Below are 26,987 nucleotides of genomic sequence, written 5' to 3'. Positions count from 1 at the left end.
TGAGACACTGATAAGGGTAAGCAGTCAATTTATGTTAGTACAGTATCCATTTAGTAGAAGATTAATCAATGCAGAGATACCTCAATCAATTTTTGAAAATCAGGAGAATTACGAAAAGAGATCCAATCTTTCCAGATATTCGAATAGCGGGTAGGATTATCATGGGTGGTGGCAATCAATTCTTCCATTTCGGAAATCCGCTCGATTTGGAGCAACCAATTTTGCAAAGAGGGAATTTTAGAGGTACCCCAAAGTCTTGGGATACACATCTTTTCTGCATTAATCATTATCATAGGTAATGATCTAAAGTATTTAGGTGGCGGAGTAGCAAAATGATGCAGGAGGAAATGAGCGGGTAGTAGATCTATTGTTTGCTTCGTAATTTTTTCAATGTGTTGACGGACCACGTTCCAGAATGGTTTGATGGACGGACATTCCCACCAAATGTGGATCATATCTGCAAAATGTGTTTTACAGCGCCAGCAAGAATCAGGCACCTTGCTATCAAACTTATTCAATAGATGGGGGGTGCGGTACCACTTTGTGAGAATTTTGTAATTATTTTCCTGAATGGACACATTAATTGAGCCTCTGAGGACGTTTCTGTATATTTTTTCCCAATGGTGTTCTTGGATTTCTATGTTTAATGTTTTATTCCAATCATCACTCAGCTTGTCAAGGTGTGCAGGACACGAGTCCCACAAAAGGGCGTGAATTTTGGAAAGTAGGTGCTGTTGCGGAGAGGCTGCAGTGCACAACTTTTCAAACTTCGTGAAGATTGATGGGAGGGATTTTGATTTGTTGATAAGGGGGGGTGATGAAGTGATGTAATTGGGCGTATTCCCAGAATGATAAGGAGTTATTGTGGAGATTTTCTTTTAGCTCAGGGTGTGATAACAATTTCCCATTTTGTAACAGATGAAATATCCTTAAACCCATTTCACAAGGAGTATTGCAAAGAGAATGACGTGTCTGGCCTGGAGGAAATAGAGGGTTATGTAAAATCGGGGTCAAGGGACCAAGTTGTCTAGTTAGAGATTGGTCAGAGTTGGAGGAATGGAAGCAGCGTAGGGTAGGGCCGATGAGAGGGTGTCGTTTTAATGAGTTTGTCAAATCGGGGTATGGGATCCACGGTAGACACTGTATCGGAAGGTCAGAAAAGGAGTTCTCTAATGCTACCCAGTCTTTGTTTTGTATTTGTGTGTGCCAGTCAACTACACGAAGGAGGTGCGATGCTCTGTAGTAAAGAAGGAAATCAGGTATTCCCATACCTCCTTTTGATTTGGGTCTCGTTAGAGTGGTATATTTTATGCGTGGGGATTTATGTTGCCAAATGAATGCTCTAGTTGCTTTTTTGATGGACAAGAAGAAACTAGCGGGGAGTTGGATGGGAATGGTTTGGAACAGATAAAGTATGCGAGGTAGAATATTCATTTTAACTATGGCAGCCCTGCCAAACCAAGAAAAATGTGCTTGATGCCACTTTTTGAGATCTTGAAGAATTAATTGTGATTTGATTAAGTGATTCAGTTTATACAGGTCTTGTCGTTTGTGTGGGATTTCTATCCCTAAATAGGTGATGGAATTTGGTTTCCATGTGAAGGGAAATGACTTTTTGCACTGGGTAACTTGTGAGTCAGTAAGAGAAATATTCAGAGCTTCACATTTCGATTTATTAATCTTGAAGTTAGCAATATATTGGAAGATTTGAAGTTCTTTTTGTAAATTTGGGAGGGATATAGCCGGACTGGAGAGAAATACCAGAATATCATCAGCGTATGCCGCTAATTTGAAGTGCTGAGAAGGCGTTTTGATGCCCGATATGTCAGGGTTTTTCCTTATAGAATTTAGAAGTGGCTCTAGTGTGAGGATGAATAATAGGGGAGAGAGGGGGCAACCCTGGCGAGTTCCATTGCCGATTGTGAAAGGTTTAGAGAGTGAACCATTAACCCTAGCAGAAGGGCGGGAGTACAGGGACAACACAAGGCCAACCAGTCTGGGTCCCAAGCCTATGGACTCGAGGATTGCTCCTAAATAATCCCAGGCTAGCCTGTCAAAGGCTTTTTCAGCATCAAGAGAGAGCATGAAGCCTTTCTGCTTTGTCGATGTGATAAGGTGGTGTATGTTCAAGGCTTTAATTGTGTTGTCCCTGGCCTCCCGCCCCGGAACAAAACCCACCTGGTCCTTGTTAATTAAGGAAGGTATAAAGTCAATTATTCTGTTGGCCAACATTTTAGCAAAAATCTTCAGGTCAACATTAAGTAAGGATATTGGGCGATAATTTTGTACTAGTGAGGGATCTTTCCCTGGTTTCGGTATCACCGAAATGTGAGCCTCCAATAGACTTGCATGATACGAATCGCTATTATTTAAATTGTTAAATGTTCGTAAGAATGGTTCCATCAAAATGGTAGAGAACAATCTGTAGTATGCTAGTGAGAAACCATCAGGTCCTGGACTTTTCCCGGGTTTCATTTGTTGTAATGCAGTGAGGAATTCTTCTTTTGTAAGCGGGCTGTCTATTTTGTCTGATTGTTGTTTTGATAAGGGTTTGAAACCATTGTTTCTGATATAATCTTCAACAATTTTGGATCTAGAGCTGGATTTGGGGAACGGGTTCTGCTCAGGGGGGAGATTGTATAATTTTTCATAATATGTAGTGAATTCATGAGCAATGTCCGAATATGACTGTTTTTTTTTCCCAGTTGAGTCAGTAATGTTATGGATAGTATTTTGACTTTTTTGAGTAGCAAGGGCTCTGGCCAGAAACTTCCCGCTCTTATTACTGAACTCGTAAAATAGTTTTTTGGAAAGCACATATCGTTTAATTTTTTTACCGATTATATCCCGAATTTCACTTCTTATTTCCTCCAACTCTGCTAAATGTGTTTGGGCAAGGGGTGATTTGTGAGTGAGCTCCAATTTTTTGGCTCGTGAGTAAAGGTCGGCAATGGTTTTTTGGGTTAGTCGTTTTCTGGTAGCAGCCATCTTGAGCAATGAACCCCTGATCACTCATTTATGCGCTTCCCATATAGAGGTAAGTCCTATTTCTGGGGTATTATTTAGCATGAAATAATCTTTAAGTTCTTGGTCTAGCTGTTTCGCATTCTGAGTGTTCATAATCAATGACGAATCCAACCGCCAGATTTTTTCATGTGTGCCCTCGTGTGGGATACTTAAAGATAATGAGATTGCATTGTGATCAGATAAGCACATCGGCTCAATTGTGGCAGATTCTAGAAGTGGGATATCTTTTTGTGATATGAATAGATAATCTATTCTGGAGTAGCGGTTGTGTGGTGTTGAGAAAAAGGTGTAATCTCTCGTGTCTGGATGCAGGAGGCGCCAAGTGTCATGTAATGATAGGTCTTGTAGTTGGATTTTTATTTGTTTTAATGCCTTAAAGGGCATAGAAGAATGACCAGTTGAGGTGTCCTCCAAGGGATTAAGTGCGACGTTGAAGTCTCCACCACAAATGGTACAACCCTCTTGAAATGCTGCTAGTGTTGAGGCAATGTGTCTGAAAAAAAGTGACTTGGGCAGAGTTTGGACTATAAATGTTAATGAATGTGAAAGGTGTGTTCCATAGTTTCCCCTTGAGGGCCACAAACCTTCCATCTTCGTCAGTTAGAGAATCTGATAGGTCAAGGGAAATGCGTTTTGAGATAAGGATTGAGGTACCTTTTGTTTTTGCCAGACTGTTGGAAGAGTGGAACATCACTGGATATTCTTTGGTTTTCCATGTTGGAACGTGGTCCGTCTTGAAGTGAGTTTCCTGTATAAAGGCAATATCTGCTTTGAGAGAGTGTAAATACAATATTAGTTTGGATCTCTTTTCGGGTAGGTTTAGACCTTTGGCATTTAATGAGACAATCTTTAACCGTTTGGAATCATAAATTTGTGCGTTTTGTAGCATGGTGAGAGTATGTCCCTCAGTAGTGATATTGAGGAGAGTGATTTCTTTGGGGACACTAAAAAAAAAAAATCCGTATGTGTTGTTCTCTAAGATATATCTATTTTCTGACTAGGGTAATAAGTGGAGGAGGGGGGAGGGGGAGAAAAGAGAGGGAGGATAGGTAGGTTAGGCGTAACCAACTACAGTGAAGGACCTGCCGCCACTGATCTAGGGGGAAGTCGTTGGTAAGTGTCAGTACAAGAACTGTACTGTGTGGGTTTGTGGCAAGTATCTGCGGTCAAAAATGTAAAAAAAAAAAAAACCTAGTTCTGAAGAGTAGAACAAAAACAGTAAGGTATGACTAGAGTCATTGAAAAACGCCAACCGACACTCCCTTACTATGCGCTAAAGTTAATTAGGAACCTCATGCAATAACTCTATGCGCGAATATTCAGATGAAGTGCAAGTTATAATATATATTAGACCTAATCAACCAGGCCAATGTATATTAAATGTGACTGTAAGGCCTGTCTTATATCTAGCTTTATGAGAGAGAAACCATTTAAGAATAATATCAACTTTTCTCTAAGCCGCAGAACCAGAGGAACCACATATAAAAAAGTAAGCAATCAAAAACTTATGTGGAATTGTTATATAACAAGAAAATCTGTAACAGAACTTTCTATAACACACTACTCTCTCAATTGTTACCTTTCTCCACCTCCTCTCTTTGAAGGAATATAGCGCCATCTAGTGGCTAAACAGAGGAAAGCTAACCTATTTCCATAAGAAGTAATCTAGCCAAAGTTTTAAAGCAAGAGTGGCTCAACGCAGGCAGTTGTCTTCCTCATTCTGATGTGGTGGAAAGGCTTCCGTCTTAAATTTACCACCATTCAAGAGAGCATTGATATATGTATCATGTCTAGATGAATCATCTAGTTGTCTCTTAGAATGCTATCACTCCTCGTCCATCTGAGATGGAAATTGTGGAGAGTAGGGGCAAAAATACAGATTAATAGGATGCAATGTAGTGAGTACTATAAATTGTCTTTTCTTGAGATGAATAGTGGTAAGAAGTATCGTGTGGATCTTATGATAGGTCAACGTTATTTGGAGGGTACAACAATAGGAAAGCACAGTCTTATGAGATATTAGACGTTATATCTCAATCTATGCGGGGTTTCCTGTGAGCGGGGGAGGTAGGTGCACTACCTTGTCTCGGTGGAAGTCCCTCACGTGAGGTAGAGGGGTAGTAAGGAGATAAGTTACGTCGTTTTGGACTCGTAAAGTTGCTTGATTGATGTACATCCATTTCTTCAACTTGATGCGGACGAGATGATCTATCAATGTGAGACCAGCCTGGGATTTCCATTGGCGGCAGGCCCAGGGTATCACAAAACGCTGCTGTGTCTTCCGGGTATCTAAGCGAGGCAAAACGGCCCCTGGAGCCGGCAAAGAGACAGAATGGGAACTTCCATTTATACGGGATCTCTCTCTCCCTTAGCACTGATAGTAATGGGCGAAGTTCTTTCCGTTTCTGCAATGTTATTTGAGAGAGATCCTGGAAGAGCTTTACCTCAACACCTTGAAACAAAATTCTTCCCCTGATCCTTGCATTGTGTAAAATTTCTTCTTTCAGTTTAAAGTTTACAAGGCATCCAATTATGTCTCTGGGGGGATAATTTTCTCTGCCTTTCGGCCGCAATGCTCTGTGTAGTCTCTCTATTTCAATTGGGGTATCCAGGGGTCGCCCCAAAAGATCATTAAAAATTGCTAGGGCGGATCGGGTAAGTTGTGGCGGCTCAATAGATTCTGGCAGGCCTCTTATGCGTATATTATGCCTGCGGCCTCTGTTCTCAAGATCCTCCACGTGTCTCTGTAAGTCTCTCAATTGGGTATTGTGAGACGATAGTTCTCTCTGGGCATCCAATATTTCAGTGTCATGCCTATCAGTTAGCTCTTCAACTTCCTCCAACCTGGATGACACGCTGTGCATTTCTTTTCTAAGATCCTCTATTGCCGCTGACAGGGTTTTTTTTATATCATCCGCTACTTCTTTTAATTCCTTTAAGGACACTGATGGAGCAGAAGGAGGTTGGAGAGGGGTGTCAGAGCTTAGTAGGCTGGGTGCTGCTAGATTTGCCTGTTCACTGGTTTCCTTTATAGATGACGCAGCCTGTGGTGACATGTGAGCCTGTGAGATTGTGTCATTTAACCCCTTCTTGAACATCTCAGGTACATGGGGTGAAGTGTGAGCTCCTGGGTCCCTCGGGGATCGTGAGCGGGATGAGGAGGGGGTCCGGTCAGATTTACTCATGTTTTTAGCTGGAGACAGTGCTGATGTGAATCTGTTACTGAGGTAATACTTGGCACAGATTGTTCACATAAGAAGGGGGTCGGATGGCTTTGTAGGGGTGTTACTAGTGATGTCGCGAACCTAAAATTCGCCGTTCGCGAACGGCGAACGCGAACATCGGCAAATGTTCGCGAACCGGCGAACCGGGCGAACCGCCATAGACTTCAATAGGCAGGCGAATTTTAAAACACACAGGGACTCTTTCTGGCCACAATAGTGATGGAAAAGTTGTTTCAAGGGGACTAACACCTGGACTGTGGCATGCCGGAGAGGGATCACGCAAAAAAAAGTTCTTAAAAATTATAATTTTTTGATAGAGAGCCAATTATTGGAAAAATTAAAAAAAAAATAAAAATAAAAAAATTCTTTGGATTTAGCATCTGGGGGGTCTGAAAAGTGTACCTGTGAAGTTTCAGCTCTGTAGCATGTCCAGAACCCCTAAAAAACAGCATTTGTCTTATATTTTCAGGAATATGGCTTCTCTGCGGCTGGCTTTTTCTCTTGCAGGCATTTATCGGGCATTTTTTTAGGCAGGCATGTCATTTTTTGTATTTAGTGTCTGGGGGGTCTAAAAAGTTTACCTGTCAATTTTCAGCTCTGTAGCATGTCCAGAACCCCTAAAAAACAGCATTTTTCTTATATTTTCAGGAATATGGCTTCTCTGCGGCTGGCTTTTTCTCTTGCAGGCATTTATCGGGCATTTTTTTAGGCAGGCATGTCATTTTTTGTATTTAGTGTCTGGGGGGTCTAAAAAGTGTACCTGTCAATTTTCAGCTCTGTAGCATGTCCAGAACCCCTAAAAAACAGCATTTTTCTTATATTTTTAGGAATATGGCTTCTCTGCGGATGGCTTTTTCTCTTGCAGGCATTTAGCGGGCATTTTTTTAGGCAGGCATGTCATTTTTTGTATTTAGTGTCTGGGGGGTCTAAAAAGTGTACCTGTCAATTTTCAGCTCTGTAGCATGTCCAGAACCCCTAAAAAACAGCATTTTTCTTATATTTTCAGGAATATGGCTTCTCTGCGGCTGGCTTTTTCTCTTGCAGGCATTTAGCGGGCATTTTTTTAGGCAGGCATGTCATTTTTTGTATTTAGTGTCTGGGGGGTCTAAAAAGTGTACCTGTCAAGTTTCAGCTCTGTAGCATGTCCAGAACCCCTAAAAAACAGCATTTTTCTTATATTTTCAGGAATATGGCTTCTCTGCGGCTGGCTTTTTCTCTTGCAGGCATTTAGCGGGCATTTTTTTAGGCAGGCATGTCATTTTTCGTATTTAGTGTCTGGGGGGTCTAAAAAGTGTACCTGTCAATTTTCAGCTCTGTAGCATGTCCAGAACCCCTAAAAAACAGCATTTTTCTTATATTTTCAGGAATATGGCTTCTCTGCGGATGGCTTTTTCTCTTGCAGGCATTTAGCGGGCATTTTTTTAGGCAGGCATGTCATTTTTTGTATTTAGTGTCTGGGGGGTCTAAAAAGTGTACCTGTCAATTTTCAGCTCTGTAGCATGTCCAGAACCCCTAAAAAACAGCATTTTTCTTATATTTTCAGGAATATGGCTTCTCTGCGGCTGGCTTTTTCTCTTGCAGGCATTTAGCGGGCATTTTTTTAGGCAGGCATGTCATTTTTTGTATTTAGTGTCTGGGGGGTCTAAAAAGTGTACCTGTCAAGTTTCAGCTCTGTAGCATGTCCAGAACCCCTAAAAAACAGCATTTTTCTTATATTTTCAGGAATATGGCTTCTCTGCGGCTGGCTTTTTCTCTTGCAGGCATTTAGCGGGCATTTTTTTAGGCAGGCATGTCATTTTTTGTATTTAGTGTCTGGGGGGTCTAAAAAGTGTACCTGTCAAGTTTCAGCTCTGTAGCATGTCCAGAACCCCTAAAAAACAGAATTTTTCTTATATTTTCAGGAATACGGCTTCTCTGCGGCTGGCTTTTTCTCTTGCAGGCATTTAGCGGGCATTTTTTTAGGCAGGCATGTCATTTTTTGTATTTAGTGTCTGGGGGGTCTAAAAAGTGTACCTGTCAAGTTTCAGCTCTGTAGCATGTCCAGAACCCCTAAAAAACAGCATTTTTATTATATTTTCAGTAATACGGCTTCTCTGCGGCTGGCTTTTTCTCTTGCAGGCATTTATCGGGCATTTTTTTAGGCAGGCATGTCATTTTTTGTATTTAGTGTCTGGGGGGTCTAAAAAGTGTACCTGTCAAGTTTCTGCTCTGTAGCATGTCCAGAACCCCTAAAAAACAGCATTTTTCTTATATTTTCAGGAATACGGCTTCTCTGCGGCTGGCTTTTTCTCTTGCAGGCATTTAGCGGGCATTTTTTTAGGCAGGCATGTCATTTTTTGTATTTAGTGTCTGGGGGGTCTAAAAAGTGTACCTGTCAAGTTTCAGCTCTGTAGCATGTCCAGAACCCCTAAAAAACAGCATTTTTCTTATATTTTCAGGAATATGGCTTCTCTGCGGCTGGCTTTTTTTCTTGCAGGCATTTAGCGGGCATTTTTTTAGGCAGGCATGTCATTTTTTGTATTTAGTGTCTGGGGGGTCTAAAAAGTGTACCTGTCAAGTTTCAGCTCTGTAGCATGTCCAGAACCCCTAAAAAACAGCATTTTTCTTATATTTTCAGGAATATGGCTTCTCTGCGGCTGGCTTTTTTTCTTGCAGGCATTTAGCGGGCATTTTTTTAGGCAGGCATGTCATTTTTTGTATTTAGTGTCTGGGGGGTCTAAAAAGTGTACCTGTCAAGTTTCAGCTCTGTAGTATGTCCACAACCCAAAAAAAACAGCATTTTTCTTATGATTTTTAGTAGAAAACTATGCCAAGGCAAACATGCCTATCAGTTGAGCTATGACACAGACAAAACTGCACACATGGGGAAATATGTAAAACAAAAAACAGGAAAAGGAAATTAGGTGACGGTCACAAAACATGATATTGTGATTGGCCAAATAAAAAGTCGCCTCGCGATGAGGTCGCGCCAAAGTCGCGCTAAGTCGCGCCAAAGTCGCACTGGAAGCGACGCTACTTTAGTGGTAGCGGAAATGTAAACCAGCACTAAAACATCCAGTGTGTGAATACGATCAGGTATGATGTTTTATCGGTCAAGTAGTGTAAGGGTTACGCCCGTCGCCCGCTTCACAGTGACAGACCAAACTCTGACAGACCAAACTCCCCGTTTAACAGTCAGTCCATTTGCACAACCGCAAACTCCCCATTTGCACAAGGTTGGATACCAAGCTAGCCATGTCCCGTTCCTTGTCCTCACTGACATCATTGAAGGTCTCTTCCTCCACCCAGCCACATACAACACCAAGGGTCCCCGAAAGGTGAGAACAAGCCCCCTGGGACGCCTGCTGTGGCTGGTATTCCACCTCCTCAAAGCCACCTTCCTCCTCTGACTTCTCTTCTTCAGACTCCTCTCTCTGCGTTGCCACAGGTCCAGCAATTGACAACGACAAGGCTGCTTCTGGTGGTGATGAGGACCACAACTCTTCCTCTTCATGCTCATCTACAGCCTGATCCAGTACTCTTCGCAGGGCACGCTCCAGAAAAAACGCATATGGGATGAGGTCGATGATGTTGCCTTGGGTTCGACTGACCACCAGGGTTGTCATCTCCGCAAAAGGACGCATGAGCCTACAGCCATTGTTCATGAGCATTCAGTAACGCGGCCAAAAAATACCCAGCTCCGCAGAAAGAATGAAAGAAAATGAATGTTTTTTTTTATGAAAAATTATCCTGCGGATCGCTTTTGGTCTGTACACAATGAAGCAACGACCTTATCATCTGGGGTGTGCCAACACAATCCTAGAGGTGATCGCTTCATTGTGATACGCAAGCCCCTTCACCACGACAAGGTAACGATCACGAAGGGGAATTGACACATGTATGTGCCTTTTTTTTTGTTTTTTGTTTTTTTGCAGCCACAGTGTAGCACCAGAGGCCAGAAAAATTAGGCATGTACACATGCATGAAAAAGTAGGAATTGTTGCAGCCGCTGCTGTAGCAGCGGCCTGAAAAATTGAGGTTTTAAGGCAGAAAGTGCACTAAAACATTGCGGCTTGAACCGTAGTTGGTGGCGGAGACGTCACGTAAGTCATCCGGCATGCAGAGAATGATTATATACAGCAGCGTGTGGACCATTTTTAGGCCAAGGCATCTCAGTCATCACCAGGCCTTTTTTAGTCAAATGCATCCCCCACTGTCAGTCCCTTCGGGATCCATGCCTCATTCATCTTAATAAACGTGAGGTAATCAAGACTTTTTTGACCTAGGCGACTTCTCTTCTCAGTAGTGATGTCGCGAACCTAAAATTCGCGGTTCGCGAACGGCGAACGCGAACATCGGCAAATGTTCGCGAACCAGCGAACCGGGCGAACCGCCATAGACTTCAATAGGCAGGCGAATTTTAAAACACACAGAGACTCTTTCTGGCCACAATAGTGATGGAAAAGTTGTTTCAAGGGGACTAACACCTGGACTGTGGCATGCCGGAGAGGGATCACGCAAAAAAAAGTTCTTAAAAATTATAATTTTTTGATAGAGAGCCAATTATTGGAAAAATTAAAAAAAAATAAAAATAAAAAATTTCTTTGGATTTAGCATCTGGGGGGTCTAAAAAGTGTACCTGTGAAGTTTCAGCTCTGTAGCATGTCCAGAACCCCTAAAAAACAGCATTTTTCTTATATTTTCAGGAATATGGCTTCTCTGCGGCTGGCTTTTACTCTTGCAGGCATTTAGCGGGCATTTTTTTAGGCAGGCATGTCATTTTTTGTATTTAGTGTCTGGGGGGTCTAAAAAGTGTACCTGTCAATTTTCAGCTCTGTAGCATGTCCAGAACCCCTAAAAAACAGCATTTTTCTTATATTTTCAGGAATATGGCTTCTCTGCGGCTGGCTTTTTCTCTTGCAGGCATTTAGCGGGCATTTTTTTAGGCAGGCATGTCATTTTTTGTATTTAGTGTCTGGGGGGTCACAAAAGTGTACCTGTCAAGTTTCAGCTCTGTAGCATGTCCAGAACCCCTAAAAAACAGCATTTTTCTTATATTTTCAGGAATATGGCTTCTCTGCGGCTGGCTTTTTCTCTTGCAGGCATTTAGCGGGCATTTTTTTAGGCAGGCATGTCATTTTTTGTATTTAGTGTCTGGGGGGTCTAAAAAGTGTACCTGTCAAGTTTCAGCTCTGTAGCATGTCCAGAACCCCTAAAAAACAGCATTTTTCTTATATTTTCAGGAATACGGCTTCTCTGCGACTGGCTTTTTCTCTTGCAGGCATTTAGCGGGCATTTTTTTAGGCAGGCATGTCATTTTTTGTATTTAGTGTCTGGGGGGTCTAAAAAGTGTACCTGTCAAGTTTCAGCTCTGTAGCATGTCCAGAACCCCTAAAAAACAGCATTTTTCTTATATTTTCAGGAATACGGCTTCTCTGCGGCTGTCTTTTTCTCTTGCAGGCATTTATCGGGCATTTTTTTAGGCAGGCATGTCATTTTTTGTATTTAGTGTCTGGGGGGTCACAAAAGTGTACCTGTCAAGTTTTAGCTCTGTAGCATGTCCAGAACCCCTAAAAAACAGCATTTTTCTTATATTTTCAGGAATACGGCTTCTCTGCGGCTGTCTTTTTCTCTTGCAGGCATTTATCGGGCATTTTTTTAGGCAGGCATGTCATTTTTTGTATTTAGTGTCTGGGGGGTCACAAAAGTGTACCTGTCAAGTTTCAGCTCTGTAGCATGTCCAGAACCCCTAAAAAACAGCATTTTTCTTATATTTTCAGGAATACGGCTTCTCTGCGGCTGGCTTTTTCTCTTGCAGGCATTTATCGGGCATTTTTTTAGGCAGGCATGTCATTTTTTGTATTTAGTGTCTGGGGGGTCACAAAAGTGTACCTGTCAAGTTTCAGCTCTGTAGCATGTCCAGAACCCCTAAAAAACAGCATTTTTCTTATATTTTCAGGAATACGGCTTCTCTGCGGCTGGCTTTTACTCTTGCAGGCATTTATCGGGCATTTTTTTAGGCAGGCATGTCATTTTTTGTATTTAGTGTCTGGGGGGTCACAAAAGTGTACCTGTCAAGTTTCAGCTCTGTAGCATGTCCAGAACCCCTAAAAAACAGCATTTTTCTTATATTTTCAGGAATACGGCTTCTCTGCGGCTGTCTTTTTCTCTTGCAGGCATTTATCGGGCATTTTTTTAGGCAGGCATGTCATTTTTTGTATTTAGTGTCTGGGGGGTCTAAAAAGTGTACCTGTCAAGTTTCAGCTCTGTAGCATGTCCAGAACCCCTAAAAAACAGCATTATTCTTATATTTTCAGGAATACGGCTTCTCTGCGGCTGTCTTTTTCTCTTGCAGGCATTTATCGGGCATTTTTTTAGGCAGGCATGTCATTTTTTGTATTTAGTGTCTGGGGGGTCTAAAAAGTGTACCTGTCAAGTTTCAGCTCTGTAGCATGTCCAGAACCCCTAAAAAACAGCATTTTTCTTATATTTTCAGGAATACGGCTTCTCTGCGGCTGTCTTTTTCTCTTGCAGGCATATATATCAGTGGTGGGTGGGCAGTGGCACAGTACACTCTCTGTGGACCTGGCAGCAGTCACTGGCACCCAGGCAACTGCAATTTAAAAAATATATATATATTTTTTTTACTTTGCAAGCTGCTGTGCCACTTTATATATCAGTGGTGGGTGGGCAGTGGCACAGTACACTCTCTGTGGACCTGACAGCAGTCACTGGCACCCAGGCAACTGCAATTTAAAAAAATATATATATTTTTTTACTTTGCAAGCTGCTGTGCCACCTTATATATCAGTGGTGGGTGGGCAGTGGCACAGTACACTCTCTGTGGACCTGACAGCAGTCACTGGCACCCAGGCAACTGCAATTTTAAAAAAATATATTTTATTTTACTTTGCAAGCTGCTGTGCCACCTTATATATCAGTGGTGGGTGGGCAGTGGCACAGTACACTCTCTGTGGACCTGACAGCAGTCACTGGCACCCAGGCAACTGCAATTTAAAAAAATATATATATTTTTTTTACTTTGCAAGCTGCTGTGCCACCTTATATATCAGTGGTGGGTGGGCACACAGTGGCACTGCAGTGGGCACAGTACACTCTGTGGACCTGACAGTAACTGGCAGCCCAGGCAACTGCAATAATAAAAAATATTTTTTTTTTTCAATTTATTGCAACAAGATGCTGTGCCAACGTATATATATCAGTGGTGGGCAGTGCACTGCAGTGGGTACAGTGCACTCTGTGGACCTGACACAGCACTCACTGCAATTATGACAGAGGAAAAAAAAATATTTTTTAAAATGCCAGGTACTGTGCCTGTGCCACCCGAAATGAGTGTGGTGTGCACACAGTACAGTCTGTGGTAGGTCTGTGGCCTCTCACACACAGCGGGCAGGCAACTGCAGTGTACAATAGATATATATATATATATATATATATATATATATATATAAGAAAAAAATCTATTACCTTACCAGCCCTTAAAAGGGCTTTTGGGGACACTATATATATATATATATATGTATATATATAAATAAAAAAATCCTCAATTACCAGCCCTTAAAAGGGCTTTTGGGGACACTAGATAGATATAGATATATATATATATATGAAGAAACAACTCAATTACCAGCCCTTAAAAGGGCTTTTGGGGACGCTAGGTATATATATATATATATATATATAAAAAAAAAAAAACACAAATACCAGCCCTTAGAAGGGCTTTTTGGGGTGCTGATATTACAGCAGTAGTGGACCAAGAACACTGCAAGACCAGGAACACTGACTAACTGTCCCTAGCTTAACAGCAGCAGCAGCAGCAGCAGCAGCAGCTCTCTCCCTATTCTCACTACACACACTGCTTCAGAATGATCTAAGATGGATGCTGCCCTTGCTTATTTATAGGAGGTGGGAGGGTGTGGGAGGGAGGTACGCTGATTGGCTGGAAATGTGTCTGCTGACTGTAAAGTTCAGGGTCAAAGTTTGCCTCAATGATGTCTTATGGGGGGCGGACCGAACATCGCATATGTTCGCCGGCAGCGGCGAACGCGAACATGCTAAGTTCGCCGGGAACTGTTCGCCGGCGAACAGTTCTATACATCTCTACTTCTCAGTGACAATACCTCCTGCTGCGCTGAAGGTCCTTTCTGACAGCACACTTGAAGCGGGGCAGGCCAGAAGTTCAATGGCAAATTGGGATAGCTCAGGCCACAGGTCAAGCCTGCACACCCAGTAGTCAAGGGGTTCATCGCTCCTCAGAGTGTCGATATCTGCAGTTAAGGCAAGGTAGTCTGCTACCTGTCGGTCGAGTCGTTCTCTGAGGGTGGACCCCGAAGGGCTGTGGCGATGCATAGGACTAAAAAAGCTCCGCATGTCCTCCATCAACAAGACGTCTGTAAAGCGTCCTGTCCTTGCCGGCGTGGTTGTGGGGGTAGGAGGAGGATTACTTTCACCTCTTCCCCTGTTGGATTCCCGTTGTGCTGTGACATCACCCTTATACGCTGTGTAAAGCATAGTTTTTAACTTATTTTGTAGCTGCTGCATCCTTTGCGACTGCCGGTAATTGGGTAACATATCACAGACTTTCTGCTTATACCGGGGGTCTAGTAGCGTGGCCACCCAGTACAGGTCGTTCTCCTTCAGCCTTTTTATACGAGGGTCTCTCAACAGGCATGACAGCATGAAAGACCCCATTTGCACAAGGTTGGATGCCGAGCTACTCATGTCCAATTCCTCGTCCTCACTGATGTCATTGAAGGTGTGTTCTTCCCCCCAGCCACGTACAACACTACGGGTACCAGATAGGTGACAACGAGCACCCTGGGATGCCTGCTGTGGTTGGTGTTCCTCCTCCTCAAAGCCACATTCCTCCTCTGACTCCTCTTCCTCACACTCCTCTTCCTGTGTTGCCGCAGGTCCAGCAATCGATGGTAAGGCTGTTTCTGGTGGTGGTGATGGTGACCACAACTCTTCCTCTTCCTCTTCACGCTCATCTACGGCCTGATCCAGCACTCTTCGCAGGGCACGCTCCAGGAAAAAAACATATGGGATGATGTCGCTGATGGTGCCTTCAGTGCGACTCACTAGGTTTGTCACCTCCTCAAAAGGACGCATGAGCCTACAGGCATTGCGCATGAGCGTCCAGTAGCGTGGCAAAAAAATATCCAGCTCCGCAGAGGCTGTCCTAGCACCCCGGTCATACAAATACTCGTTGACCGCTTTTTCTTGTTGGAGCAGGCGGTCGAACATTAGCAGTGTTGAATTCCAACGTGTCGGGCTGTCGCAAATCAAGCGCCTCACTGGCATGTTGTTTCGCCGCTGAATATCTGCAAAGTGCGCCATGGCCGTGTAGGAACGCCTGAAATGGCCACACACCTTCCTGGCCTGCTTGAGGACGTCCTGTAAGCCTGGGTACTTCTGCACAAAACGTTGCACAATCAGATTCAACACATGTGCCATGCACGGCACATGTGTCAACTTGCCCAAATTCAATGCCGCCAACAAATTGCTCCCGTTGTCACACACCACTTTGCCGATCTCCAGTTGGTGCGGGGTCAGCCACTGATCCACCTGTGCATTCAGGGCGGACAGTAGTGCTGGTCCGGTGTGACTCTCTGCTTTCAGGCAAGTCAACCCCAAGACAGCGTGACACTGTCGTATCCGGCATGTGGAATAGCCCCTGGGGAGCTGGGGGGGTGCAGTTGGTGTGGAGCAAGACGCAACAGCAGAAGAGGACTCAGCCGAGGAGGTTAGCAAAGAGGATGGAGTAGGAGGAGTAGAGGAGGTGGCAGCAGGCCTGCCTGCAAGTCGTGGCGGTGTCACCAACTCCTCTGCAGCAGAGCCACGCATTCCATGCTTGGCAGCCGCCAGCAGGTTTACCCAATGCGCAGTGTACGTTATATACCTGCCCTGACCGTGCTTTGCAGACCAGCTATCAGTGGTCAGATGGACCCTTGCCCCAACACTGTGTGCCAGACGTGACATGATTTCCTTTTCCACAATAGAGTACAGGTTGGGGATTGCCTTTTGTGAAAAATAATTTCGGCCGGGTACCTTCCACTGCGGTGTCCCAATAGCGACAAATTTTTTGAAGGCCTCAGACTCCACCAGCTTGTATGGTAAAAGCTGGCGGGCTAAGAGTTCCGACAAGCCAGCTGTCAGACGCCGGGCAAGGGGGTGACTCTGCGAGATTGGCTTTTTACGCTCAAACATTTCCTTGACAGACACCTGACTGTGGGCAGGTGACAAGCAGGAACTGCTGAAGGTGAGAGGCGGAGGGGCGGGTTGTTGATAGGGGGCATGGAGGACAGCAGTGGTTGACGTGGCTGAAGATGCTGGACCAGGAGGAGGATGGTGGCTTTCAGTTTGTGTGCTGCTTTTACTCATGTGTTGATCCCATAGGCGTTTGTGATGTGAGATCATGTGCCTTCGCAAAGCAGTTGTACCTAGGTGGGTGTTGGACTTCCCACGACTCAGTTTCTTTTGGCACAGGTTACAAATGGCATCGCTGATATCAGAGGCAGACACACAAAAAAAATGCCACACTGCTGAGCTTTGCAAGGACGGCATTCTGGTGGTGGCAACAGCTTGCGTTGATTGGCGTGCTGTCTGGCTGACCCCGGGTGCCGAATCTACATGCTGTCTGACTGCGCCACTAGCTCCTTGCGATGACCTCCTCCCCCTGCTTCCAACTCGTCTCCTCCTCCTCTCTGTCTCCCCATCTGAACTTTCCCCCTCTTCTTCTGCTCTTCGAGCAGGCACCCAGGTGACATCCACAGACACATCGTCATCATCAGCCGCTTCACTTGACAACTCAGCAAAGGCAGCAGCAGCAGGTACAACATCATCATCATCACAATGTACGTCCATGTGTATAATGCTGCCTGACTGAGACATATCCCCGTTATCTACATCCTCTGGCACTAATGGTTGCGCATCACTTATTTCTTCCAACTGATGTGAAAATAACTCCTCTGACGGATCAAGTGAAGCGGCTGTGGTGCTAGTGTTGGTGGTGGTGCCGGCGGGCTGGCGAGTGGTAAATTGAGAGGTGCCCGAAGCTGAGCTGGAGGAGGATGGTGCATTAGGGTTCCGAGCGGAAGCTGTAGACGATTGGGTGTCTTGTGTAAGCCAGTCAACTATGGCCTCAGAATTTTTTGAGTTCAGGGTCTGTGGTGGCCTCTGAACACTGGGCATTATTCTAGGGCCTAAGGAAATCACAGCACCACGACCACGACGGCCCTTGCGGGGTGGCCTGCCTCTGCCTGTCATTTTCTTTTTTAATGTGTTGTGTACTATGAGTGCAAGGTGCTGTGCCACCCTATAGGAGTGTTGGGCAGTGGGTACAGTACACTCTGTGGACCTGACAGTCACTGGCACTCAGGCAACTGCAATTAAAAAATATATATATTTTTTTTACTTGGCAAGCTGCTGTGCCACCTTATATATCAGTGGTGGGTGGGCAGTGGCACAGTACACTCTCTGTGGACCTGACAGCAGTCACTGGCACCCAGGCAACTGCAATTTTAAAAAATATATATTTTATTTTACTTTGCAAGCTGCTGTGCCACCTTATATATCAGTGGTGGGTGGGCAGTGGCACAGTACACTCTCTGTGGACCTGACAGCAGTCACTGGCACCCAGGCAACTGCAATTTTAAAAAATATATATTTTATTTTACTTTGCAAGCTGCTGTGCCACCTTATATATCAGTGGTGGGTGGGCAGTGGCACAGTACACTCTCTGTGGACCTGACAGCAGTCACTGGCACCCAGGCAACTGCAATTTTAAAAAATATATATTTTATTTTACTTTGCAAGCTGCTGTGCCACCTTATATATCAGTGGTGGGTGGGCAGTGGCACAGTACACTCTCTGTGGACCTGACAGCAGTCACTGGCACCCAGGCAACTGCAATTTTAAAAAAATATATTTTATTTTACTTTGCAAGCTGCTGTGCCACCTTATATATCAGTGGTGGGTGAGCAGTGGCACAGTACACTCTCTGTGGACCTGACAGCAGTCACTGGCACCCAGGCAACTGCAATTAAAAAATATATATATTTTTTTTACTTTGCAAGCTGCTGTGCCACCTTATATATCAGTGGTGGGTGGGCACACAGTGGCACTGCAGTGGGCACAGTACACTCTGTGGACCTGACAGTAACTGGCAGCCCAGGCAACTGCAATAATAAAAAATATTTTTTTTTTTTCAATTTATTGCAACAAGATGCTGTGCCACCGTATATATATCAGTGGTGGGCAGTGCACTGCAGTGGGTACAGTGCACTCTGTGGACCTGACACAGCACTCACTGGAGGAAAAAAAAATATTTTTTAAAATGCCAGGTACTGTGCCTGTGCCACCCAAAATGAGTGTGGTGTGCACACAGTACAGTCTGTGGTAGGTCTGTGGCCTCTCACACACAGCGGGCAGGCAACTGCAGTGTACAATAGATATATATAGATATATATATATATAAAGAAAAAACTCTATTACCTTACCAGCCCTTAAAAGGGCTTTTGGGGACACTATATATATATATATATATATATATGTATATATATAAATAAAAAAAATCCTCAATTACCAGCCCTTAAAAGGGCTTTTGGGGACACTAGATAGATATAGATATATATATATATATAAGAAGAAACAACTCAATTACCAGCCCTTAAAAGGGCTTTTGGGGACGCTAGGTATATATATATATATATATATATATATATAAAAAAAAAAACACAAATACCAGCCCTTAGAAGGGCTTTTTGGGGTGCTGATATTACAGCAGTAGTGGACCAAGAACACTGCAAGACCAGGAACACTGACTAACTGTCCCTAGCTTAACAGCAGCAGCAGCAGCAGCAGCAGCAGCAGCTCTCCCTACTCTCACTACACACACTGCTTCAGAATGATCTAAGATGGATGCTGCCCTTGCTTATTTATAGGAGGTGGGAGGGTGTGGGAGGGAGGTATGCTGATTGGCTGGAAATGTGTCTGCTGACTGTAAAGTTCAGGGTCAAAGTTTGCCTCAATGATGTATTATGGGGGGCGGACCGAACATCGCATATGTTCGCCGGCAGCGGCGAACGCGAACATGCTAAGTTCGCCGGGAACTGTTCTATACATCTCTAGGTGTTACTTCCTCATGTGTGCAGCAGGGTAGGGTAGTATGGGAGAAGCAATTGTGGCTGTAGTCTTACCAATGTCCGGATGCCGCTTTTCAGGCGAGACCGCGGCTTTTGGGCCTACCCCGGCCTCGATCTGGATCGTTCTCCGGGCGCTTTAAAACAGCAAAAAATTAGTAGAGAGGGTCCCCCACAGCTGCTGGGAGCCGAGCCTGGTGTGGATGTTCTGTTTAAAAGCCGGATGGAGGAGGATTGCGGCGTCCGGGTCGCGGATCGCGGTCGGATGCCGCTTTTCAGGCGAGACCGCGGCTTTTGGGCCTACCTAGGCCTCGATCCGGAATGCTCTCCCAGCGCTTAAAATCACCCAATAGTTGGTAAGAAAGGTCCCCCACAGCTGCGGGAAGCCGATCCTGATAGGGATGGTCTTCCAACTCGCAAGATGGAGGAGGATTACAAGGGATTAGGTTTTCGATCGGCGGAGCTCCTCTCTCATCCGTCCGCCACGTTCCGCTGCCGGCCACAGCCTCTATACTGATCCCCATTGGTGGATGTGGGCGGGGCTTCTTCTGGCTCAGATCACGCAGTGAGCAGTGGCGGGGCTCGTCCTGAATATACACAGTAAGCCTGGTGTCACGGGTCTTTGGGGTTCTAGAACTTCTCATATCATAGTGAGCACAGCACAACCCAATCTGAGGAAATGCTTCATCTCCATTTATTATAAAGAAATCACTTCCAATACAATACAATTCCTTACAATCACTTCTAATTACTAGACATGATTGGGACATAAAAGACGCAAAAAATGATTGACAGAACTGATCACATGACTCCAGTGATAGAAATAGAACATGACCAATAGAAACATGAACATTCCTAATCAGGTCCTCTGGTGGACGGCAGACAGCAGGATGACTATAACAAATGATAGATGTCTCTGGGGTTATCATAGGGGAAATCTGATGTGGATTGTCAGCTCTTCTGCCAAGCACAATCCAGATCCTGATCTGCAGATCTATTTCTGCATTCTTTTCTGTGAAATAAAGATTCCCCAGGACCCCTTTAGACATGGACAATACTAGTTCTATCACCTCCTCAGTCCAGCCGTTCCCCTATAACACTAAGGCCCCAATCACCCTTATGCAACTTCTAAATCATGCAATTTCCATTTTGACTTTACTATGCCACTTGATAAGACATTGATGCGACTTTAAATCGATTTTAATGCAACTTTAGATGAGTGTGACAAACAGAAAAATGTGTTAGGTTTCTTTATTTTCGAATGAATTATAGAGTTTAAGAACAATGAGAAAGTGAAGAATAGCTGGTTGTTAAGGAGCGGGTCGGGAAGCCGACTGCGGCGTCCTTAACTGATGATTTATCAGCTGTCAGCGGGTTTCCCCACTGACATCAACATGGAGACAAGGTGCTTTGGGGCAGGGGGATGGGCCAGAGCCTTGTATGGTGCAGGAGGGGAGCAGCCACTTAGTCATCCCCCTCTTTTCCTGACCTGCCTGAGTGCTCGGATAAGGGTCTGGTGTGGATTTTTGGGGGGACCCTAAGCCGTTTTTAATAACATTTTGGCATGTGGTTCCTCTTAAAACCCATACCAGATCTGAAGGGCCTGGTATGCATGGGAGGGGACCGCAAGCTGTTTTTTTTTGTTACAGCTGGCATTCTTTTTTTTTTCATTCAGCTGTAGTGAAACCCGCTGACAGCTGATGAGTCATCAGTTGTTAAGGATGCAGTGGTTGACTTGCAGGCCAGGTCCTTAACAACCAGCTATTCTTCACACAGAATTTGAATTCCAATCATTCTGAAAATCTGTAAGTCTTTAGAGGATAAGGAAACCTAAGTACATTTTCCGTTCTGCACCGGCCACACTCATCCAAAGTTGCATTAAAATCGCATCCATATGATGCAGGTGTGACTTCCATGCAACTTTTTAGAGTTTACATTGAGATCTATGGACCTCAAGTCACATGAAAGTTGGACCAAAGTAGTGCAGGAACTACTTTGAAGTCGCTGCAACTTGAAGTCACACAGGTATGAACGGTACTCATAGGGAAACATGGGGTGCGACTTGTCATGCGACCTTGGGGTCCAAAGTCGCATGACAAGTCGCACAAGCGTGAATGGGGCCTAAATCCTCATCACTTCCTATCACTATATGATAAAAGAACATTTCTCTAAATAAATGGAGACTTTAGGAGAAAACATTCAGAGAAAAAATGTAAGAAAATCTCAGGAAAGCAATGAGGAGGAGAATGTCTGGGGGTCTTCTCTGATTTAAAGCTGAACTCCGGGCAGATCGAAGAGAGAAATGAAGGCAGCTCTGTATACATGAATACAGCCCGGAGTTCAGCTTTAACAGGAAGTGAGAAGACCTTATTATTCCTCATCTAGCGTCCAGAGATTTCCCAGAATTCTCTCCTGTATGAAGGAGACGTGTATTTCCAGGACTGAAAACTGGCGACATTGATAGAAAAAGGAAAATGAGGAATAAAATACCCGTCACCGATTATTATTACCATGAAGGTGAACTGACTCTGTAATACAAATCATAATAGAAAACATATACAAATATGATTCAAATCAGCAACATTTCCAGGGACAAACCTCTAAATCCCGGGACTGTCCCTGGAATGCAGAAACAGCTGGCACTTATCGTGTCACTTATTGAATTACATTTCTTATATTTAATCCTTTCACCACCACCATAAATAGTACAACTGTCAGATGGAAGCAATCAGGTGGCTGCACAGCCGCCCAATCACTTCCACATTCCCCCCTGGGCGTGCTCCCGCCATGTTTCCTGGCCTCATCGGTGGGACCTGTGACCGGTGTTCTAAAATTTTGTCGGACCCATGAAAATTCCGGACCTCGTCACTTCCGGTGACGCTATGTCATAACCCAGCTGGTGCGAGCCCTGGTGCGCATGCGCACAAGACATTTTCAAGGTCCGATGAAATTCTAAGACTTCGCGAACAGCTGATTGAGAGGAGGAGGGGCTGAGGTGGGACGCACAGACCGCTGCGGGAAAATTGCTGTCACAGGCGAACCAAAGGTGCTGGAGACCCCAAAATTGTATAGCAGGTGGCCAAGACCCTTCCCTACGGCTGATAAAAAAAATTGTGCTCTCGGGGATGAAAGGGCACGAAGCAGTGACCCCGAGAACCGGGCCTCCCCCCGCCATAGATTCCAATGTTAAACCTGGTCACCTCGCGGTTAGGTCACGGTCCCTTTGGGGAGCTGTCAAGGGCGAACCATATGTGCTGAAGACCCCAAAAAATTATCGTAGGTAGCCAAGACGCTCCCCTACAGCTGATAAAAATTTGGCGGGGTCACTGCTCCGTGCCCTTTCATCCTCGAGACCCCAAATTTTTATCAGCTGTAGGGGAGCGTCTTGGTCATCTGCTATACAATGCTGGGTTATGACGTAACGTCACCGGAAGTGACGAGGTCTAGAATTTTCATGGGTCCGACAAAATTTTAGAACACCGGCATGGTGGGGCCACCAAGTAGAGGGAATGGAGATCAGCAAATGTCCATTCTCTGATCTCCGCTTCCTGCTAATGACCCGGAAGTGATGTATAAAATGTCACTTCTGATCCTCGCTGTCACTTTCACCAGCCGGCAGGGAAGAAGCTAACGGAGTGTGATCTGTGCTCCATAAGCTATAATGGAAGGTAGGTGGGACATTAGGGCTCTTTTATACCCCTGATGTCTCATTAAAGATAACCTGTCACCCTAAAAAACATCACATCGTCCCAATGTGATGACAAAAAAAAATTAGAAAAAGAGAAATGTAAAAAATGAAAGTTACACCTAAGCACCTAAAGTCAGCCCCCCAAAATCTTTGGGTGCCCCTCCCCCATACATGCATAAATGAAAATGCACGTTTCAGGGACACCTACACACAAGGCCATTGATTGCACCACACATTACATATCACCACACACACCGGACTCAGATCAATAACTCTCCGCCCATTTCTCACGGTTATCTCTAAACTGATGACCTGTAGGGGATTATAAAGTGTCTCCTATGGAAAATATAAGGCACCGACGTTGGTCGCCATTTCACGGGCGCACACAATTTTAAGGTTTGCCGTGTTGGGTATCTATTTACTCGGTACAACCTCATCTTTTTCTTTTACCAAAAATGTGGGTCATTTATTGTGTCTGTGTGCCCTAAAATTATTTTTAGTGTTTTATTTACTGAAATTTAGTGCTTAAAAAAATGTGGTGCTAATATAGTGTGACATACAAAATTGGGACTAACACTATTTTATTCTCTGGGGTGTCTGCTTTCAGAAAATAGATCATGTTTGGGGGTTTTATCTAATCTTCAAGACTAAAATGATTTTTTATACATAAATGCAAAAAAGGTTCTGGCAGAGAAAGGGTTGAAGGGAATCCATCATGAGAGAATCATGGGGGCTGCCATTGATAAACTCTACTTGTGAGAATGCTAGTTCCCTGGCTGTCATGCTGATGATTTCCCTTCAATACTGTCTCAGTCTCTGACCCGGAACAAGTATAGAGATAAGGAATTCTGACACTTCTCTGATTCTTATTCCCAGCATGCTTGTTCCGGGTTGGAGACTCAAAGTGGAGTAAAACCCAAAAACAAAAATAACATATAATCAGGTCCATAAATATTGGGACATCGACACAATTCTAATCTTTTTGATTCTATATACCCCCACTATGGATTTGACTTTCAGCTTTAATTTGAGGTTATTTACATCCAAATCAGTTGAAAGGTTTAGGAATTACAACAGTTTGTATATGTGCCTCCTACTTTTTAAGGGACCAAAAGTAATGAGACAATTGGCTGCTCAGCTGTTCCATGACCAGGTGTGCGTTATTCCCTCATTATACCATTTACAAGGACCTGATTTGGATGTAAATACCTTCAAATTAAAGCTGAAAGTCTGCAGTTAAAGCACATCTTGTTTGTTTAATTTCAAATCCATTGTGGTGGTGTATAGAGCCAAAAATATTAGAATTGTGTTGATGTCCCAATATTTATGGACCTGATTGTATTTGGAGCTTACCAATCCTTAGATGTGGTGGCTGCATTAGTCTTCTGTTTTTCCCTTTATTTTCCCCTGGTGATCCTGCCAGTAACACACTTCCTGTCTTAGGGTGGCTCCTCTATCTATGGAGGGGCAGTGGAGACCCCCTTGGACAGCAGCATTGTCTGGAGAGGGGGGTGTTAGATGGACTTTACATAAGTGACTAACAAATTAAAGCAGAACTCCAGATAACAATTTATAAGCCGTTACACCAACATCTGTGTCTCCTTTTGGGATAATGGATTTACATCTGTAAAAAAAAGCTGATCATTGTAAGCACCCATGTCAGTGGTAAATGGTTTGTCCCAATCCTCTAACTGCCACTTCTGCTGGACAGATTGGTCTGTTATAGGAAGTTGGGAAATAACAGCAGAACCAAACAGGTAAAAGGTGGAAGTTACAGGGGGACTCCGAAAAACAAAGACTGCGGTGTTCATGTCAGTGACAGACGCCATCATATCTGTCATTTTTTATTTTATCTTTACTATCACTTTATATGTTCTTACATTACACACAGCCAGGGAACTAGCATTTTCAGAAGGAGGCCTGCAACAGCAGCCCTCATACCTCTCCCAGGAGAAACCACTTCCCCCAATCATTGGCTGATCAATAAACCAATCCCACCACCCGTACCTGTGATGTCACCAGACTATGGGCGGAGTTCTCACATCTCCCCCCTCCCCCCACATATCTTTATACAACCTCCCCCTACATATAACCCAGCATGGAGGGGCTCAGTGAAGGTGGTGGTGAAGGTGTGGAGGTGTCGGATCGGGTCACACAGATCATAAAAGGAGATCCGCCCGGCCTCATAATCCAGATCTATCCTGACTCCGTTACTGGAGAGATTGGTGGGTAAGGGGGTCACTTTACTGTCATGTATCACCGAATAATGATTATTATACCTGTGCAATCCCCAGGACTTCTTATTACATCCAATCTCTGACTGCACCCCTCTCCTGCCTATACTGGGGTAACACATCCCGACTCTCCACCAATCTGACCCCCCGACATCCACATCCCAGTAATGTATCCCTGAGGAGAAACTCCGACTGCTCATCACCTGAGGATGCCACTGAAATCTCTCTGGTGTTTCTGGGTGATTCTGGTTTATATCCGACCAGGATACAGTTTTCCTGTCATCTGATATCTGTAGAAAATTAGGAGCGGTGTTTCCATCCAGTAATATGTCTGCAGCTCCCTGTATATAGAAGTATACATTTATCGCAGTTATTATATCAGATAAACCTGTGTGTAAGACCCCCGCCACACCCAGACCCCCTCCATCATGGAGGAGTTCCTCATGTCTCTCTCTGTCCTCATTATCTCCATCCTCAGTATCACACAAGTCACCTGTGTCTGATTCCTGTAAGACGGTCAGTGGATCCGTCATGTTACACAGCTCCTCAATGTCCACCATCTTCCTGGACAGCTCCTCCTTCTTTATTTCCAGATCCCGGATGGAGATGGAGATCCGCTCTGCCCTCCCGGAGATGTCCCTCAGGACTCTCTTCTCCAGGTCTTCCAGACGTCTCCTGAGATCTATAAACAGGGCAGTGACTCTCTCGGTGTCACCAGCTGCTTCTTCTTCTACTTTCCTCCTGTGTTCCTGCAGACTCTGGACTCTTTCCTCCGTCTCCTCTCTCTTTGTCAGAAGTTTCTGCAGAACATTCCTCAGTGTCTTCTTCTTCTTCTCAGAAGCCTCATCCATCATATCCATCTGGTGTCCCCGATGTTCTCCAGTCACACAAAACTTACAGATACAGGTCTCATCCTCAGTGCAGTAATACTCCAGGATCTTCTTATGGACGGAGCATTTCCGGCTCTCCATGGACAAGGTGGGGTCACATAAGATGTGTTCTGGGGACTTTTTGTGGACTCTTAAGTGTTTCTCACACAGATAGGCCTCACAGTGTAGACAGGATGTAACAGCAGGTACAGGAGAGTCCACACAGTGAGTACAGAAGACCCCGGACTCCTCCTTATATGGCTGAGTAGACAGGAAAGTCTCTGCTATGTTACGTAGTTTCATGTTCCTGCGCAGTGCAGGACGATCCGCAAACTTCTTTCTGCATTCAGGACAGAAATATCCTCCAGACCCCCCCTGTGTATCCAGCACACCATCAATACAGACCCGGCAGAAGTTGTGTCCACATCTCAGGGTTACAGGATCTGTATAAATGTTCAGACAGACGGAACATTCCAGCTCAGCTCTCAGATCTGCAGACGCCATCGCTGACAGCAGAAATGAAAGTGAAAGTCTGGAGCTAGAAATACAATTGAGCTCCTTACAACTCATCTGCACAGGGCGAGGCTGAGCTCAGCTCTCTGTTGATTTGTTATTTAACCTTTTGATGTCAGAAAAAGACAAGCCCCATGATTGTGTACATTTACAATGATAAAAATCGATCTAATTAATTGTGGAGTGCTGGCCCGGACTGAGACAAAATATAGGCCAGGGCATTTTAGGCTGAGCAGCCCATTTTTTTTTTTTTAAACAAAATGACCAATGATGAAAAACTACCGGTTTCT

General features: G+C 44.4%; 1 protein-coding gene across 1 annotated transcript in view; it reads right to left on the bottom strand.

Moving 5' to 3' along the window:
* The window catches only part of LOC309553099 (uncharacterized protein), a gene marked incomplete at its 5' end in the record, with an annotated part of 38,421 nt that extends 11,733 nt beyond the window's left edge, over positions 1–26,688 (bottom strand). Inside the window, one exon of the mRNA XM_082253996.1 lies at positions 25,121–26,688. Coding sequence (XP_082110122.1) covers positions 25,121–26,688 — 1,568 coding nt within the window. The remainder of the gene's footprint in view (positions 1–25,120) is intronic.
* Positions 26,689–26,987: the final 299 nt, after the last annotated feature.

Source organism: Pelophylax lessonae (genome assembly GCF_965119305.1).
Source record: "Pelophylax lessonae genome assembly, chromosome: 4".
NCBI classification, from domain to species: Eukaryota; Metazoa; Chordata; class Amphibia; order Anura; family Ranidae; genus Pelophylax; species Pelophylax lessonae.
This window is presented reverse-complemented; position numbering and strand designations above follow the sequence as displayed.